Genomic DNA, 17117 nt, shown 5'->3' on the forward strand with positions numbered 1-17117 from the left:
CTGAGGTATGCTTTGAATTTCTGATTAGCTAGAACCTTTAAATGGTAAATGGTCTGCACTTATATAGTGCCTTTTAACCTTAGCGGTTCTATAAAACGATTTACACTGGTTCTCATTCACCCATTCTTTCTCTCACACACACACACACACACACACACACACATCAATAGCAGCAGAGATGCAATGCAAGGTGCTAGCCTGCCATTGGAGGCAACTTAGGGTTCAGTGTCTTGCCCGAAGACACTATAGCATGTGGAGGCATGTGGGCCAGGAATCAAACCGCCAACCCTACGATTAGTGGACAACCCACTCTACCACAGCTGCAGCTATGCTCTAAACCTTTAGTCTAGAGGACTTTAATGTTAAGATATTACCTCTAAAAATCTGTACGTTCCAGATATACAATTCTTTTTAAATACTTACCAATATTCATATTTTCCTTAAAATCAGAATCAGTTTTCTTTGGAGATGAAAGAAAGGCTTTATTATGATTATCATTTCATCCACATTCGTTCTTTGTTTTTCAGGGCGATCTTGCCTCTCTACCGTTCTGAGTCAGTATATTATTTAAATGTATCGTGACACCATTGCTCCATTCTGTTTGAATTCTCTTTAAAGCCTATAGCACAAGCTATCTGGTGTTTGATCATGGTTATATAATCTGCTAATCGATTCCATTCAGACGCAGTGTGAAAATTGGCTTCATCTCTCACCGAGCTGCGTGTTCCTGTGCGAGTAGTCACGTCGTCTTTTGGGCTTTTCCGTCTGAATGAGGGCTCGCATTTTACACATGCCGGCGGGATCGAGCAGTTGTTATAGCAACAGGCTGTGGTACATGGCTGCCCACACGCTCCGACATCTCGTACTGCTGCTGCTGATACTCCAGCTCTACACGTCTCTACTACACGCCACAAAAATTGCTCTGAAAACACAGATTGCCCTTGTTCGTTTCTGTGCTACAATCAGGACTCCTGAACTCAAAAATCAAATGTTTTAAACGGTCGACTCATCCTGAATGACTGATTCTGATTATATAGGGTTTATATAGCGTTTGCTATGACAGCGTTCAACTGACATTTCTGTTTAAAACTACGATGCATGACCGATATGTTGGCAAATTGCTTTGGTATAAGAGGAATAAAGCACTTTGGGAAGTGTTGTTATTGAGGTATTGAACTACAGCAGTACCTCTGCTTCACGTCAGGCTCCATCACACCGCCTCATCATTGATTATTTTCCTATAACAGCATGTCCCCATTATGTTTTATTCCTTACATGTTGAATAATTAGGGCTGCACAATTAATCAAATATCGATCGTGATTACGATTTTGACTGCCCACGATTACATGAACACGATCGACTGTGATATTGACGTTTAAAGTTCATCCTCCGCTAATAGAAAACTCCACTACAGATCAAATCCAGCACTACCTAAACTTAAAGCCAATCACCATAGAGTGGTGCAGGGGTGACATCATTTTGTAATGCCAAAACCCGAAACGGCGTGAGCATTTTAGTGCTCGAGCTGCCAGTTTTGCTGCGAGCTCCAGCGCTTTGCGCGAGGAGAAATCATGACACTAGATTAAACGTCATCTCACCAAACAGGAAAACACTGCAGATAAACTCTGGGCTCTGCAGTGCGACCATTTCACTCACATTTGCGACTGAAAAGTATTTTGTGCGACTGTGAATAAATATTTATTCGCATCGGTGCGAGTGACCTGTTCAGAGTTGTATCATACAATCGGAATAAAAATTCCAGGAAGTCTAAAATGCATCTACACCGAGCAACAGTTACTTTCACATTGCTTTTCATCTCCTCAGTCAACCGAACAAGTGTATAAATACTGCAAAGAAGCCATAATGATGACGAGTAACTCTGTACATCATCTGCTTCTCAACTTCCCGATCTCACAACCGCCATCTTTTATTGATCCCGCAACATGACCTGCACCTTCGACCTGCTCGTGTAGAGCTTCTACACCAACTCAGCGCATTTACTTCATTTAAACTCACGGGTGCCAGATATCACTAGAAAAGTAAACTCCAGTTTCCATGTTTAGATTTAATCCCCGAAAAACGCTTTGCATTTGACGGGTAAATGAACTCACCCAGTCACATCCTATATGAGATTATTCAGATATATACACAATATACGCAGAGCAGTTCGAGAACTGACTCCAACCCAGAACCATGACAGTGGAAATAATAGTGTAGCTTTAAATACATTTAAGAGGAACAGACTTCAAAGACTGAACATTGATGTTTATTGTATTTGTTTACAAGGTGGAACAGGTTAACGGTTGTTTTTTATACAGCCTGTAAAATTAAATGAAAATATTACATTTAGTTTATCAGAAGGTTAAATTAATGCCTCATGGCTCACACTATGTTCCTAAATTCTGTAATAATTGACAAGCTCAAGTTTTCTCATGCCCTTTTTGCAATAATCCAAAAGTCTATGTGAAAATCCTATTGGGTTTTTGTCGAGGGAACCGGTGTGATGCTAACTTCCGGGTTTCAGTACAAAATGAAGTCATCCCTGCACCTCTGCATTGGGTGATTTGGCTGCGTCTCTCCTCCTGTAAACACTGTTATTGCCTTTTCTGCATACGCCTGAATTGTTTTCATTTTGTTTCATATTATTATATTTGATCACATATTTTCATTTGGTTGATGGCATTTTTATTTTTACTTATCCTATATTTTGGGTACAAGTTTATTTATAATTTGCTTTTGAGATGATGCACTTTAAGGACCAGTCTAATTTGATGCAAAGATTTATACATTAGCAGGAATGTAGCAAAACATGGAGGTGAAAGCAGCGGTCTGTTTATTTAAATGTGAAAGTACAATAAAAATATGTTGTCCCCAAAAATCAATTAATAATCGTGATAAATAATCGAGATCTCAATATTGATAAAAAATAATCAGGATTATCATTTTGGCCATAATCGTGCAGCCCTATGAATAATACTTTTAAATACACTTTCCTGGATTTGAAAGACAGAAAAATATAAGGTGAAGTGCTGCTTTTGGCCTGTTAACGCCATGTTGAGACTATGTGCAAAAATTACTGGGGAGTAATAAGAAGTGGGTCGTTAATGCTGATGTCTCTGAGCAATGCTTGACATTTTATATGGGATACTCGAGCTGTAAATAGTTCCTCTCTAGGTCATGTGTGAATACAGTGTACTGTCATGGATGTATGTGGTTAATATGATGGACTATTTGTGATTATTAAGTGATAGTGGATCATTTTCATATTTCTGTTGATTTTATTTACTTGTTGTTTTTTTTTATTGCAGGGAAGTCCTCTTTGACAATACAGTTTGTTGAAGGCCAGTTTGTGGACTCGTACGACCCGACTATAGAAAACAGTAAGTGCATTTCAGTTATTCTAGCAGACTGAGATGGAGGCAGAGGACTGAGAGAGAGGCCCTATCAAATAACTGCTCTCTGCTTCATTTTGTGTGTGTGTGCGCGCGCGCGCACATGCTATTAGTAGAGTTAGACGAATAGACCTCATTTCTCTCCTTCAGCTGTATGTTGTGATTGTGGATTGTGTGTGAGTCTGTACAGGGGCTTTGGAGAGGCACCAGGTAGGTGTCTGTTCTCCGTTCCTCAGCGAAGGCTGCAGCATGGATGCGATGGCAGCTGTGTGACATTCAGCTCTGTCAGAATCAGCACTTCTACTCCTCGTTAGGGAGCAGAGAGGACGCTTACATAGCCAGCTATTTGCACGCAGTTCAGCAGCAGTACAACGAGAGCCTGCCAAAGCACTAGTCAATGCTGACACCTCCATTTTTAAGAGGCACTTCGTATCTACATATGCCACAGGCGTCGTCTTTTTACTGACATTTTCATCCAGCATAGAAGAACTGTAATATACCAGACAGTGAAACCGAGAGCCTCCAGCTTGTTGTGTTGAGACTTGATACGAGTAGTGCAGTTTCTGTAGGCTTCCTCCAAAAGGAAAAAAAAAGTGAGTGCTAACATCAGGCCATATTTAGCCATTGATTTTATTTACTTTCAAAAAAAATAAAACATTTTTATAACCACTCGGTGCAATCCTTTGCAGTCTCCTGAGACGTGCTGTAAGTAAATCTTATAAATCTCTATCAGGGACTTTTTTGTTCTGACTTTCTCACATACTGAAATAATGATTGGATCTGTAGTGGAGTTGACGCATTTGTCACTTATCTGCTTTACTTATGTATTTTATTTTATTTTTTACTGTTAATGTCATGCTAACTGACTCATTATGGATATGATATGTCAGTACAGGACACAAACTGTCTTCAGACTAATGCTTAGTGCCAGAAACTCTCACATGGTGGTGTCGGTTACTAAGAGGATGTCGGTATCGGATCAGTATCGAGTGTTGGCCAATACTCAGAGCCTTGGTATCTTAAACAAAAATGGAAAAAACGCACACCGTTTGGGCTTGGAGACCATGTACTCGGTATAGATTTGTGGAAAAGCAACCCTTGATTCAGAGTTTTTGATCCCAGCTTTGTGATCTGTATCTCTCTGGGATTTTTGATGTATGTAGAATGTACGCTGTAGTGTGGAGCGTATCTCTGTAGTATGATTGATCTCTGTGTGTTAGTGAAGTGTGCAGGCTGCAGGTAGTGTAGCAGGGTTCAGCTCGGAGAGTCTCTGAAGCACAGAGGACACGAAGATCTCTGCTACAAACTGTGTCACACACGTACAGCTTAATGAAACCCGGGCTTTTGTCTCTGGAGTATGAACATCAGATTTCTTCAGGTTGTGTAGTGTGTGTGTGTGTGTGTGGTGGTTCAAATCTAGTGTGTTTTGCAGTCGTATGAACTACTCTTCCATTTCCACAAAATCGACCTCTGTTGAAACTACCTTGTGAGTTGCTTTTTAAGGAAACGGGACAAAGCTGGGAGTGGAGCTTATTTCTAGGCCAGAAATTTAAACGAGCCTGAAATGAAATTAAAGAAACTAGCTAGATTCATTGCACTGCAGTATTACTAATTACAGCTGAAATGTGTGATTTAGGAGAAGTCTAGGAAATTGCTACACTTTTAAAACATTGCAAACCGCACCTTGTTAATGTTTTCATTTTTTTCATTCCCAGTCCTGTAAAAGACCATTCACACATAAGATACCAAGAAAGATCAAGTTTAGTACCACCCCCTGCCCCAAATAAACTATTGATTATTTTCCATGTTCAAACATAAATGACTCAAATGTCCAGATAATTATCCAGATTATCTGCACTAGGTGTGGTGGTGGAGTGGCTGAAATGACTCCAGCATACAAAAGGCACTTATGTAATTTTACAAGGCTAGATATAAAAGATTCCTTATCCAACAACGTCTCACAAGACGCCCATGAAGATCCTTCTGTCAAATGGGCAATCTTTGGTATGTCTTTAAACATTGTCCATTAGAAACAGTCTCTTTTAAACACCTCTACATTTATGGCATTTGGCAGACGCTCTTATCCAGAGCAACATACATTTAACTCATTTATACATACTTAGCAGTTGAGGGTTAAGGGCCATGCTCAAGGGCCCAGCAGTGGCAGCTTGGCAGCACCGGGATTTGAACTCACAACCTTCTGATTAACAGTCCAATGACTTAACCACTAATCTTTCATCTACTTTTGCACACCTCTGGCACCAAGCACTCATGTAGATGGGGAAAATTATTTACCGATAATATCAAAGTGCAAGTTAAATCATAGAGGGACTATGATTTAACCCAGCCCGAATGTTTGACTGGTCCATTTTGGCAAACATTGGATGGAGACGTGCCTAGTGTGGAGCAGTTAATTGTCCTTTAGCTAGATGCGATTATCTTTTTCATGCCCCCAAGCCGTGAAACACTCTCCCTGTTCATTCCACGCTTGTTTGGAAGACAGAACGACTTTATTATCGCTGAGGAATGACCACCTCCTCTCCTTCCTTGGTGATTTTACTTGATTGTTTGACTTTGGAAGAAAAGGAGGAGAAGAAGGAGGCGGGTGGTAGGAGAGGTGCTTTGCTCTCAATGCGTCTGAATGCTTGAGTAATAGTGCTAGGCGTGCCGTCTCCATGCTGAGCTATTTTCTTTCTCGGCTCGGCGGCTCCGCTTGTCCTCGGGGATCTTCTGCGTCCTCAAATTGCTGCGTGTGACTGTGTCTTAGATTTATTTTTTATTTTTTTGCCCAACGAGAGGTCGGCCACACAGCTTCAGGCTGCAGCGAGGTGCTGCACTCTTGCTGATGCATTAGCTGTGGAGCATGGCTTACAATTGTCTCAAAGTCAGTATGTATCAATGCCAATCTTATATTTAGCTCAGTCACACACCCATTCTGTAAAATCTTAAATCTTCGAATTTAAGACATTGTCTTAAAAAATTAGCATCACTGTCTATCTCTGCCTCCGAGTCTAGGTTTCTGTGACAGCTGCAGTGATAAAGTGTGACAGTGTTGTGAGTTTGGGCGTCAGCTTATAAAGGAAGTGAATGTTTTGAAAAGCCCATGGTCTGATACCGTACTCTACTTTTTTTTTTTTTTCTTTTCCCCCTCCATTTGTCCTTGTATCGATTCTCCCTGGAGTAGAAGCTGAGGTCTGCAGCATATACAAACCTCCCATTCACTCACACGCACTTTTTTTTCTGCTCCCTCTCACATCATTTTTTTTTCTCTCCCCTGCAGCATTTACTAAAATGATCACAGTCAATGGCCAAGAGTACCATCTGCAGCTGGTCGACACAGCAGGGCAGGTACAACACACACACACACACACACACACACACACACACACACACCTATAGCTCAACCACGCACAATTAGGCGTGGTTGAGCTGGAATAGAAGTAGCACAAGTGAGCGAGGATGCACTAGGTCGCACTGCCGTCAGTAAGCTCTGCAATCTGTTCTTGATAGCAAGTGCATGCTGTACATTCATAGTGAATGCTTGAGCTGTATTACCCATGATGCACAGCTTAATCTAAAACCAGGATTTCATTCAGACACCTTTTCAAAATTAGAAGTGAATTTGCAGTTCTCGGAGATCAGATGAGCAGATGTAGGTCCCTTATACGCTTTCCTAATGCATCGCAGAATGATTAGAGGTGTCCCGATATGTTTGCTTTTCTTACTGACAACACACATACACACACATGCATCTCATAGTGTGGGATGGTCAGTGATGCAGGCAGTAGCCAATGATAGAGCTGGGATGAAAATGGCATGATGTGTACAAGCTCTGTGCATATACAGTGCACTGCGGAGAGGGAGGATGAGCTTCTGACTCCTGTCCTTCATCTTGTGCAATGATGTCTGTGTTTTCACAACCACATCTTCACTCAGGCTTTTGCTTCTTACAAGTCTTGTATTAGATCCACTTTCACACTGCACAGTACGACTTGGCTCGCTTTACTTTCCTGAGCTTGCTTTTCCACTGCGGTTTAGTGCCGCCTCAGCGTGGGTGCCATCTTCCACTCGCCTTCACGCAGGAATAACGTTGTATAATCGAAGTCCTGTACAGATACACGGTCAGGCCGTATTCCAAATGCCTTTCCTGTTCTCTGAACACATACCCTATTAACGATGTAAAATAACGGTGCTCTAGAACCTATGTAGTGCTCGATATGACTAAGTTAGATTCAGACAACAGGAGTCGGTAACAAGCGAGATGTAAAAATCTAAGACCGAAAACTTCGTTGGAATTCTATCTGTAATGTGAGAAATGATGCATAATTTCCAATTAATAGAACATTACCATACGCAAAGTATGTATTAAATGACATGCGTGGCTCACATTGAGTGTCGGCTCGGCTCGCTTGGAACCTCGACCGAGGTGGTACTAAAAAAACAGTACCAGGTACTATCCACAGTGGAAAGCCCTCAAAAAGCGAGCAGAGTCGAGCCGTAACGTGCAGTGGAAAAGCGCCGAGATACAGTATAAGACCCGTATGACTTAGACATTATAAAACAACTTAAATTGTTGTATAATGTTCGGGTATAAAGTAATATAGCTTTAGTGTTAGAATTTTATAAATCCTGTGGTAAACCCAGGTTTATATGATAGCTATTTCTGTCTTTTTTATGAATTTATTTTTTTTCTCCTCCACAGGATGAGTACTCTATTTTCCCTCAGACCTATTCCATAGACATCAACGGTTACATTTTGGTGTATTCTGTTACATCAAATAAAAGGTAGGTTGGCATATTGTTGCTTTTGTATTGTATCTCCTGTATGAAATTAAAAGTGTACAGGTCAGTGAAACTGGAGATGTGAAATCCTGGCTCTGTATGTGAGTTGTTCATTTGACTAATTAGTGTTTTCTTTTGCTACTATTTTTTTTTTCTTCTCTAATTTCATTTTAACCAGTGTATTACTGGACGGCCAAATCACTGGTCCCAGGGTAAGATTCTGTGTCTGGGCTGTTTTAGTTTTTGGGTTTTATTCCCCGCTCGTTGTTGCCTGGAGGTTCAGTCGGAAGAAGGAGGAAGAAAGTTCAGTAGACTGCTGATATAAGTCACTTTTTCTTCTTCTTCACGCTTCAAACAGCCAGGGGGAAAAAAATTATTTCTTTCACAAAAGAAAACTTTTATTTGATATTTATTTAAACGTAACCCTCTCCAGCTGCTCCATATATTTCTGTCCATGTATTCTTCTCCATATATTACTATTCATTGTACTGGTTAATATCTTGAAGGATCCTACATAGCCCTTTCAAAATCAGGAACATGAAAAGATGTGGAAAAACTCTTCTATTCTTTGAGAAACCGCATTAATAGCTGCTTTTTCACCTAGGTAATAATGCTTCCAGGCAGTTAAAACATGGTTTCACACACATTAGAGCTTTGACTTGCCCAGTGGGCTAGCTAATACATTTATGATTTGTCCATAACTGGGCTATTTAAGAACCTATGCTGTGGGATGAAGGGCATGGAGATTTTTAAGATTAAGTAGCAGGATTGAAGTGTATTGCTGCACAGATGTGTTACTTCTCACTCTCTCTTTGTGCTCTTATTTCATTCACCCTCTCCAGTATTTGCTCTTCATCATCAGCACTAATAGAGGATCAAACTTTCTCAAGTCACTGATTTAATCAAACCACTTAGTGAAGTTCTAGTGGTGGCATGAACAGCTTTCTCAGTTAGACTCTTTCAGGCTCTCTAGCACTGACTTAATCAGATCCACCTCCCAAACTCACTAATGACAAAACACACTAATAAAAGCTCAGATCGACACCAGTAACAGCCAGTAGCAACTGCACTGTTTTGTCAGTAGCAGATGAAGATAATAATAATAATAAACTTTATTTTTATATAGCGCCTTTAAAGCAGCTTCTCAAGGCACTTTACATAATAAGAAAATATCAAGGAAAAAAAAAGATAAAAACACAAAACATACAAAAACAAAAAACAGCTGATTTTGTCACTTCCTGCTGGGCTTCGAATTAATTCTCTTAAATGTATCTATATCTTCACAAAAAGGTCTGGGTGACAGCACTGAAACTAACAACACACCATCATCACACATCATACTAGACAACTGATTAAGATATCATTCTTTTAGTTATTTGTGGTAATATCTAGAATGGATAATACATTTCACTCTTTAGTGTTCTGGTAAAACTTTTGAAACATTAGTCATTTAAAGTGCAGGTTTGATTACTTCATTTTGTCATTTTGAATTTAGGAATTGATCGTCAAGTTTTTGGATGGAATTATAGATTGTCTGGACTAGGGTTAGCAATATATATATATATATATATATATTTATTTATTTATTTATTTATTTATTTATTATAATAAAGGAAGCCAATGGAAAAACTTCTTAAACTGGCTCTCGAGTGCTTCTTCCTCTGACACATGTTTGGAGAAGTTTCCTAGTCTCTGGCACGACAGCATTAAACTGTCATATATATCCAGTCGCATCATCCCCTGGGCTTTATAGTGAAGTTAAAATTTTCCCTAGAGAAAACATCTACAGAACTCTGTCACATGAGTATGTGAGCCCTATTAAATAACCAAAGCAATGGAGATCTCTGTGTAATTATTTTTTAATGAGAGTTCAGTGATTGCTATTGCAGATTTTTTGCCATTTACTACACATTAATCGCCTGAATGACCCTCACTGAATCATATAAGCTTACTGCTTTCTGCATGATGTGGTTCTGGGATTTGCAATTTGATGTTTATGTAGACAGACCAACGCTAAATAGCATCCAGTGCTGTGAAAAAGTCTTCGATCTTCAAACGAAATACAACATAAAACAAAGGCAACCTGAATAAACACACAATACAGTTTTTATTTATTTATTTAGTTAGTTAGTTATTTTTATTGAAGCAAAAAAAAAGGTTATCCAGCACCTATGTGAAAATCTAATTGCCCCCTTAAACTTAAAAAGAACTTCATACCTACGGCCAAGCATGGTGGTGGAAGTGTGATCCCCACACCGTAGGTATATAACACGACCCCTGTCTTCCAAACAGTTTCGACTCATCAGTCATTCTCCCAAACATTCTCCCAAATGGTTTGAGGATCATCAAGGTGTGTTTTCGCAAAATTCAGATGAGCCTTAATGTCCTTCTGGGTTAGCAGTGGTTTTCACCTCACCACTCTTCCATGGATGGCATTTTTGCCCAGTGTCTTTCTGATAGTGGAGTCATGAACAGTGGCCTTTATTGATGCAAGAGAGGCCTGTAGGTCCTTTGAGGTTGTCCTTGGCTCTTTTGTGACTTGCTGGATGAGCCGTTGCTGTGCTGTTGGAGGAATTTTGGAAGGTCGGCCACTTCTGGGAAGGTGGACTATGTGTCGAGTCCCAGATCCTTTAAAATAGCTTTGTAACCCTTCCCAGACTGATGTATTTCAATCACCTTCTTCCTCATTATTTCTGGAATTTCTTTCAACTTTGGCATAGTGTGTTACTGGGTAAGGCTTTTTAACCAACTTCATGCTGTTGGAAAAGTTCTATTTAAGTGTTGATTAGATTGAACAGGGTTTGCAGTAATCAGGCCTGGTTGCGTCTAGTCCAGCTGAACCCCATTATGAATGCAGTTTCATAGATTTGTGGAATTAGTAACTACAGGGGGCAAATACATTTTCACAGAGGCCCAGTTGGTATTGGATAACTTTTTTGATTCAATAAATATTATCATTTAAAAACTGTATTTTGTGTTTATTCAGGTTGCCTCTGTTTTATCTTAGATTTGGTTTTAATTTCTGAAACAATTTAGTATGAGCTATACACAAAAACAGAAGAAATCAAATAATTTTTCACAACACTGTACATTTTTTTTTAATTTTTTTTTTCAGCTAGATTTTATTGACCTCAATTAGACATCAATAAGGTCAATTTGATGCATATTAGTGCAGAGTGGAATAAAGCCATGCATCAAGTACAGAACAGGATTTTTCTCATAGTGGTATTAAACACATGGTATTATTTAGTATAGTTTGATAATCTTGAAAGTCCTGGTTAAATGTTTGGAAGGAATTCTCTCTTACAGGCATCTAAACTTTCTGACCATCTTCTGAACACCACCTGATTATCTACTGTTGCTAAGTCATTTTTCTTTCTCTTGCAGTTTTGAAGTAGTAAAAGTTATTCATGAAAAATTGCTGGATATGGTGGGAAAAGTACAGTAAGTATCCCCAAACAGCCCCCCCCCCCCCCCCCCTTACCCTTTACGGGTAGTCATGTGACCGCATCAGTGACTGCAAATGTTCATTTTTCCACTTTAAAAAGGTTGAAAGTTTTGACATCATGGAGACTGATTTAATGCTTTTTATACTGAGGTCATGCTCCTTCTATCTTTTACACAGAGTACCAATAATGCTGGTGGGAAATAAAAAAGATCTCCATATGGAGCGGTAAGTGATGCATGTGAGATATTAGTGGGAATACTCTGTTATCCTTATAAGATATTCTCCTCACTGACAGTGCAAATGGCCTTAACCTAAGAAGCTGTGCTATGTTCTTGTGTGATGTTTAGACACTGAGCTCGTCTAATACATGTGTCGTGAAGTAACTGCTGTCTGTTGGCAATAATGAATCCTATTAGGATTCATGAGTTTGACTTAAGTCATTGGCTTTAGTTTTATGTGACATTAATATATTTGTTCGTGGGTTATAGATAAGAGCTTAGTAAACTGTACAAAGGGGTTGGACCTAATTGCAAGCTTTTAAATGAGTACTGGAACAAGTTGAATGCTTGTTTTCCTGTCGCTGGCCACCTTTTTCATTTTTATTAGGTCTAAAACTAGCCATGTGTGTATTAAAGTGTATCGGTATTCAACTAAAATTTGTTTAGGTACAGCTACAAAAACTTCCTTGCTTATAAAGGTTACCATGACTGACTGACTGACTGTTGATAACTGTTAACTTTTAATGCGACGCCATTAGTGATTAGTTCATGGCTATTAATAAGACCAGTGGTTTTGTTTCTGACACAGGCACGGCATGTCATGTTACCACCACTTGGACTTTGAACTTGAATCAGTGAATAACTGTATACTTGTTTGTCCAGTCGTATTTAAAAAAAAATAATAAATTCTGTTCATCATTTTTTTGATCAAGTTATGTTATCTATTCATTAACCAAACCAGAGAGGAGTTTATGAAAGTCTGTGAAAACTCTCCACTTTCTTGACGTCCTGCCTTCAGGTTAATAGCATCAGTAGTCACCAACCCTCTTCCTTGAGATCTACCTTCCTGCATCTCCACCTGTTTTAGTTGGCCAAGAATTTCTTAAAGCAATGATTAGATGGTCAGGTGGGCATGAATACGGTTGGAGCTAAAGTCTTCAGGAAGGTAGATCTCCAGGAACAGGGTTGGTGACCACTGACATACACGAATGCATGTGATTTAGCCACGACAAAAGCTGTGAGTTTCTGAAATACGGCCGTTTTTTTTCATGCCATCGACCTCCTTGAGAACTTCCCAGTCCACTCTTGCATCACTCGAGTCCTCCCTTCTTCCAGTTTAGTTGTTTAATTTGTCCTCAGCATAAAGGTCCACGTAAGATGGGTTGAGATGTAAGCAGGGGAGAAGAAGAAGGATAAATAGGTCAATCCGAGTTAAGGCATCAGCTCTCGGAACACACGGAAACACGCTGTGATGGTGCGCTCAGCCGAGACAAGATTTGCTGCATGATGGTCCATCTATTAGAGAGCGAGGCATTTGCAAAGCTTTGAGTAGAATAGGAGCTTACCGAAGGAAGGGTTAAACTATTGTCATGCTTCAGGGGACATACTATTGAACATTCCATAAAGCTGAATTACAACAGGGGCACAAACAGGAAATAGGATTGATGTTGCTTTGGCCCTGCATGCTGTTCCACAGGATATGAAATCATGGGTGAAAATTTCCCCCTCATTAAAGCAGACAGGCGGTGCTTTACCAAGTTTGAGTCATCCACAGTTTTCCATCCTTTTATGCTGTCCTGAAAGCCGTACGCCTCGTTTCGTTAAAGCCCCACACACTGGTTTGCCCTGAGCACAACTGCTTGTGAGTCCTGTTTCAATAGTGTCAGTTGTAAGGGCTCATTTACATTCTGCACCAGTCCTTTTTGAATTTTTTTTCTTTTTCCCACGCACTCGCACGCACACAGTACGTGAAGTGTTTGCGTGTTTAGCGACAGAGGTGTACCAGATCTCTAAGGGTGGTTTATTTCGGAGAAAGTATGGCTGGGTGTGGTCTAGTCAGCACCTACAGTACACCCCAGAGACTCCAAATCCTGACTCTCAGGCTTTATATCCATACTTTAGCATAATATCCATGTACAACTCAGTACACTTACACTTGAAAATTAATGCCAGGGTTTGTTTGGTGAAACGAGCTCAAAATGCATTTCATGTTATTTTGGTATAAAGCGATCCGAGTCCTGAAAAAGGCATTAATAGAGAGAGGTCTATTTAGATCATTTTGCATAATGCCTGGGTTTTTTTTTTCTTCTTTTACTGCAGTTCAAGGCAACATGCTGTGAAAGGCACTTAAAGTTCAACATAGTGTTTGCAAATGTCTGCTCACTACACACTGATAGAAATATAAAAGCTATACTTGTTAAAAATTGATCTGATTTGAATGAGTACAGTGCATCTGGAAAGTATTCACAGCGCTTCACTTTTTCCACATTTTGTTATGTTACAACCTTATTCCAAAATGGATTAAATTCATTATTTTCCTCAAAATTCTACAAACAATACCCCATAATGACAACATGAAAGAAATTTGTTTGAAATCTTTGCAAATTTATTTTAAAAAAAAAGCACATGCACATATATATTCACAGCCTTTGCTCAATACTTTGTTGAAGCACCTTTGGCACCAATTACAGCCTCAAGTCTTTTTGAGTATGATTCTACAAGCTTGGCACACCTATTTTTGGGCAGTTTATCCCATTCTTCTTCGCAGGACCTCTCAAGCTCCATCAGGTTGGATGGGGAGCGTCAGTGCACAGCCATTTTCAGATCTCTCCAGAGATGTTCAATCGGGTTCAAGTCTGGGCTCTGGCTGGGCCACTCAAGGACATCACAGAGTTGTCCTGTAACCACTCCTTTGTTATCTTGGCTGTGTGCTTAGGGTCGTTGTCCTGTTGGAAGGTGAACCTTCGCCCCAGTCCAGAGCGCTCTGGAGCAGGTTTTCATCAAGGATGTCTCTGTATATTGCTGCATTCATCTTTCCCTTGATCCTGACTAGTCTCCCAGTTCCTGCCGCCGAAAAACATCCCCACAGCATTATGCTGCCACCACCATGCTTCACTGTAGGGATGATATTGGCCAGGTGATGAGTGGTGCCTGGTTTCCTCCAGACATGACGCCTGCCATTCAGGCCAAAGAACTCAATCTTTGTTCAATCTTTGGTCTGAGAGTCCTTCAGGTGACTTTTGGCAAACTACAGAAGGGCTGTCATGTGCCTTGTACTGAGGAGTGGCTTCCATCTGGCCTCTCTACCATTCAGGCCTGATTGCTGGAGTGCTGCAGAGATGGTTGTTCTTCCGGAAGGTTCTCCTCTCTCCACAGATACACGCTGGAGCTCTGTCAGAGTGACCATCGGGTTTTTGGCCACCTCCCTGACTAAAGCCCTTCTCCCCTGATCGCTCAGTTTGGCCGGGTGGCCAGCTCTAGGAAGAGTCCTGGTGGTTCCAAACTTCTTCCATTTACAGATGATGGAGGCCCTGTGCTCATTGGGACGTTCAATGCTGCAGAAATGTTTCTGTACCCTTCCCCAGATCTGTGCCTCAATACAATCCTGACTCGGAGGTCTACAGCCAGTTCCTTGGACTTCATGGCTTGGTTTGTGCTCTGACATGCATTGTTAACTGTGGGACCTTACATAGACAGGTGTGTGCCTTTCCAAATCATGTCCAATCAACTGAATTTGCCACAGGTGGACTCCAGTACAGTTGTAGAAACATCTCAAGGATCATCAGTGGAAACAGGATGCACCTGAGCTCAATTTTGAGTATCATGGCAAAGGCTGTGAATACTTATGTACATGTGCTTTTTTTATTTTTAATAAATTTGCAAAGATTTCAAACAAATTTCTTTCATGTTGTCATTATGGGGTATTGTTTGTAGAATTTTGAGGAAAATAATGAATTTAATCCATTTTGGAATAAGGCTGTAACATAACAAAATGTGGAAAAAGTGAAGCGCTGTGAATACTTTCCGGATGCACCATATGTAATGTTTAAGTTCTTGGATGAGCATGGGAAAGCCGACAGGTGCTCCTTTGCTCTGCTTCCTGTGTGGACGTGGATATCTTTCAGCATGAGTCTCAGGATGTGTCTCAGGATGCTGTAAATGGACTGAGAAAACCCAGTTGCACTATGAGACCGGCTTGGAGCAAAGCTGCCCAAAGTTTGTAGTGTCAAACGAGCCCAAGTGTAGCTCTGTTGGCATACACACATCTTTATAAGTCTGGCTAGGAAAGTTCTCATTCTAAGAGCTGAATACTGATGAGCTTAAACTCCGATTTTGTAGTGGACAATTTGCTCATAAATTTCCATTCCTTGGTTTTTATTATATACTTCAAGCATGAGGTCGGTATTCCTTAAAAGTACTAGAAATTGTGTAATGGTAATATGCTGCTGACTAATAAACTTCCTTCATCTGCATTTCAGCAGTAGTGTAAATGTGTGCACACGTGTTATCTACAAGCCGTACAGGATCGATAGCTTCATTAGAGTTCTGTCAATAGGCACAGGCACGCTCCCATACAGATTGGTACATTCAGCTTTATCTGCTGTCCATTCTGCAGTCCAGCCTCCCAGCTGAGGGAGTGTAGGCACATGAACAGCAGCCGCTTCCACCCTCACAGCAATAGCCGAGATGTTGAAGGACATTTGTTTCTTTTTTTACTTTTTTTTTATTAGTATATTACAGTTTACAAAAAGGGCCGCTTTAGCTTGGCGAGTTTCTGGGTCTATAGTATGATATTTACATGACAACCTAAGTGTTTTATTAAGCACCCAACATAGATTGAATGAATAAAAAATAGATGGAACTGCTTAAACCTGTTTGATTGTGCTGATCAGACTGATCTCAGAACTGCCTGACCATAATTAATATTCTGATGAGCATGCTTGATTTAACATCCTTCACAAGATCTGATTAGTAGGAAGTAGAAATCAACCGTTTAGGTTCCCTGTGGTTTTAAAGCTCATTGAGCCATGCTGATATTATGAATGTTATTCATTTTAAAGAAATGCAAGTCAGTAGGGGGCACAGTGGCTTACTGGTTAATACGTTTGCCTCACATCTCCAGAGTTGGGGGTTTGAATCCCGCCTCTGCTCTGTGTGCACGGAGTTTGCATATTCTCCCTGTGCTTCAAGGGTTTCCTCCGGGTACTCGGGTTGTAGGCTGATTTTGGCATTTCCAAATCGTCCGTAGTGTGTGAATGTGTGTGCAGTTGTGCCCTGCGATGGGTTGGCATGCTGTCCAGGGTGTCCCCCACCTTGTGCCCAGAGTTCCCTGGGATAGGCGCCAGGCTCCCCCACAGCCCTGTGTAGGATAAGCGGTATAAAAAAAATGGACGTAAGTCAGTATAAAAACGGTTATATTTGCTTCATGTAAAGAAGCTGAAGAATGAAGTAGGTTTAGGCGTGTCTGTGACCGGCTTTATCAATACATATGCCAT

The 17117-nt window shown here is 40.4% G+C and overlaps 1 protein-coding gene across 1 annotated transcript in view; it reads left to right on the forward strand.

Moving 5' to 3' along the window:
• The window catches only part of rheb (Ras homolog, mTORC1 binding), a 29246-nt gene that overhangs the window by 7208 nt on the left and 4921 nt on the right, over positions 1-17117 (forward strand). Inside the window, exons 2-6 of the mRNA XM_017479236.3 lie at positions 3310-3381; positions 6674-6741; positions 8096-8178; positions 11563-11619; positions 11801-11848. Of these exons, the coding sequence (XP_017334725.2) occupies positions 3310-3381; positions 6674-6741; positions 8096-8178; positions 11563-11619; positions 11801-11848 (328 nt within the window). The remainder of the gene's footprint in view (positions 1-3309; positions 3382-6673; positions 6742-8095; positions 8179-11562; positions 11620-11800; positions 11849-17117) is intronic.

Source organism: Ictalurus punctatus, chromosome 1 (assembly GCF_001660625.3).
Source record: "Ictalurus punctatus breed USDA103 chromosome 1, Coco_2.0, whole genome shotgun sequence".
NCBI lineage: Eukaryota > Metazoa > Chordata > Actinopteri > Siluriformes > Ictaluridae > Ictalurus > Ictalurus punctatus.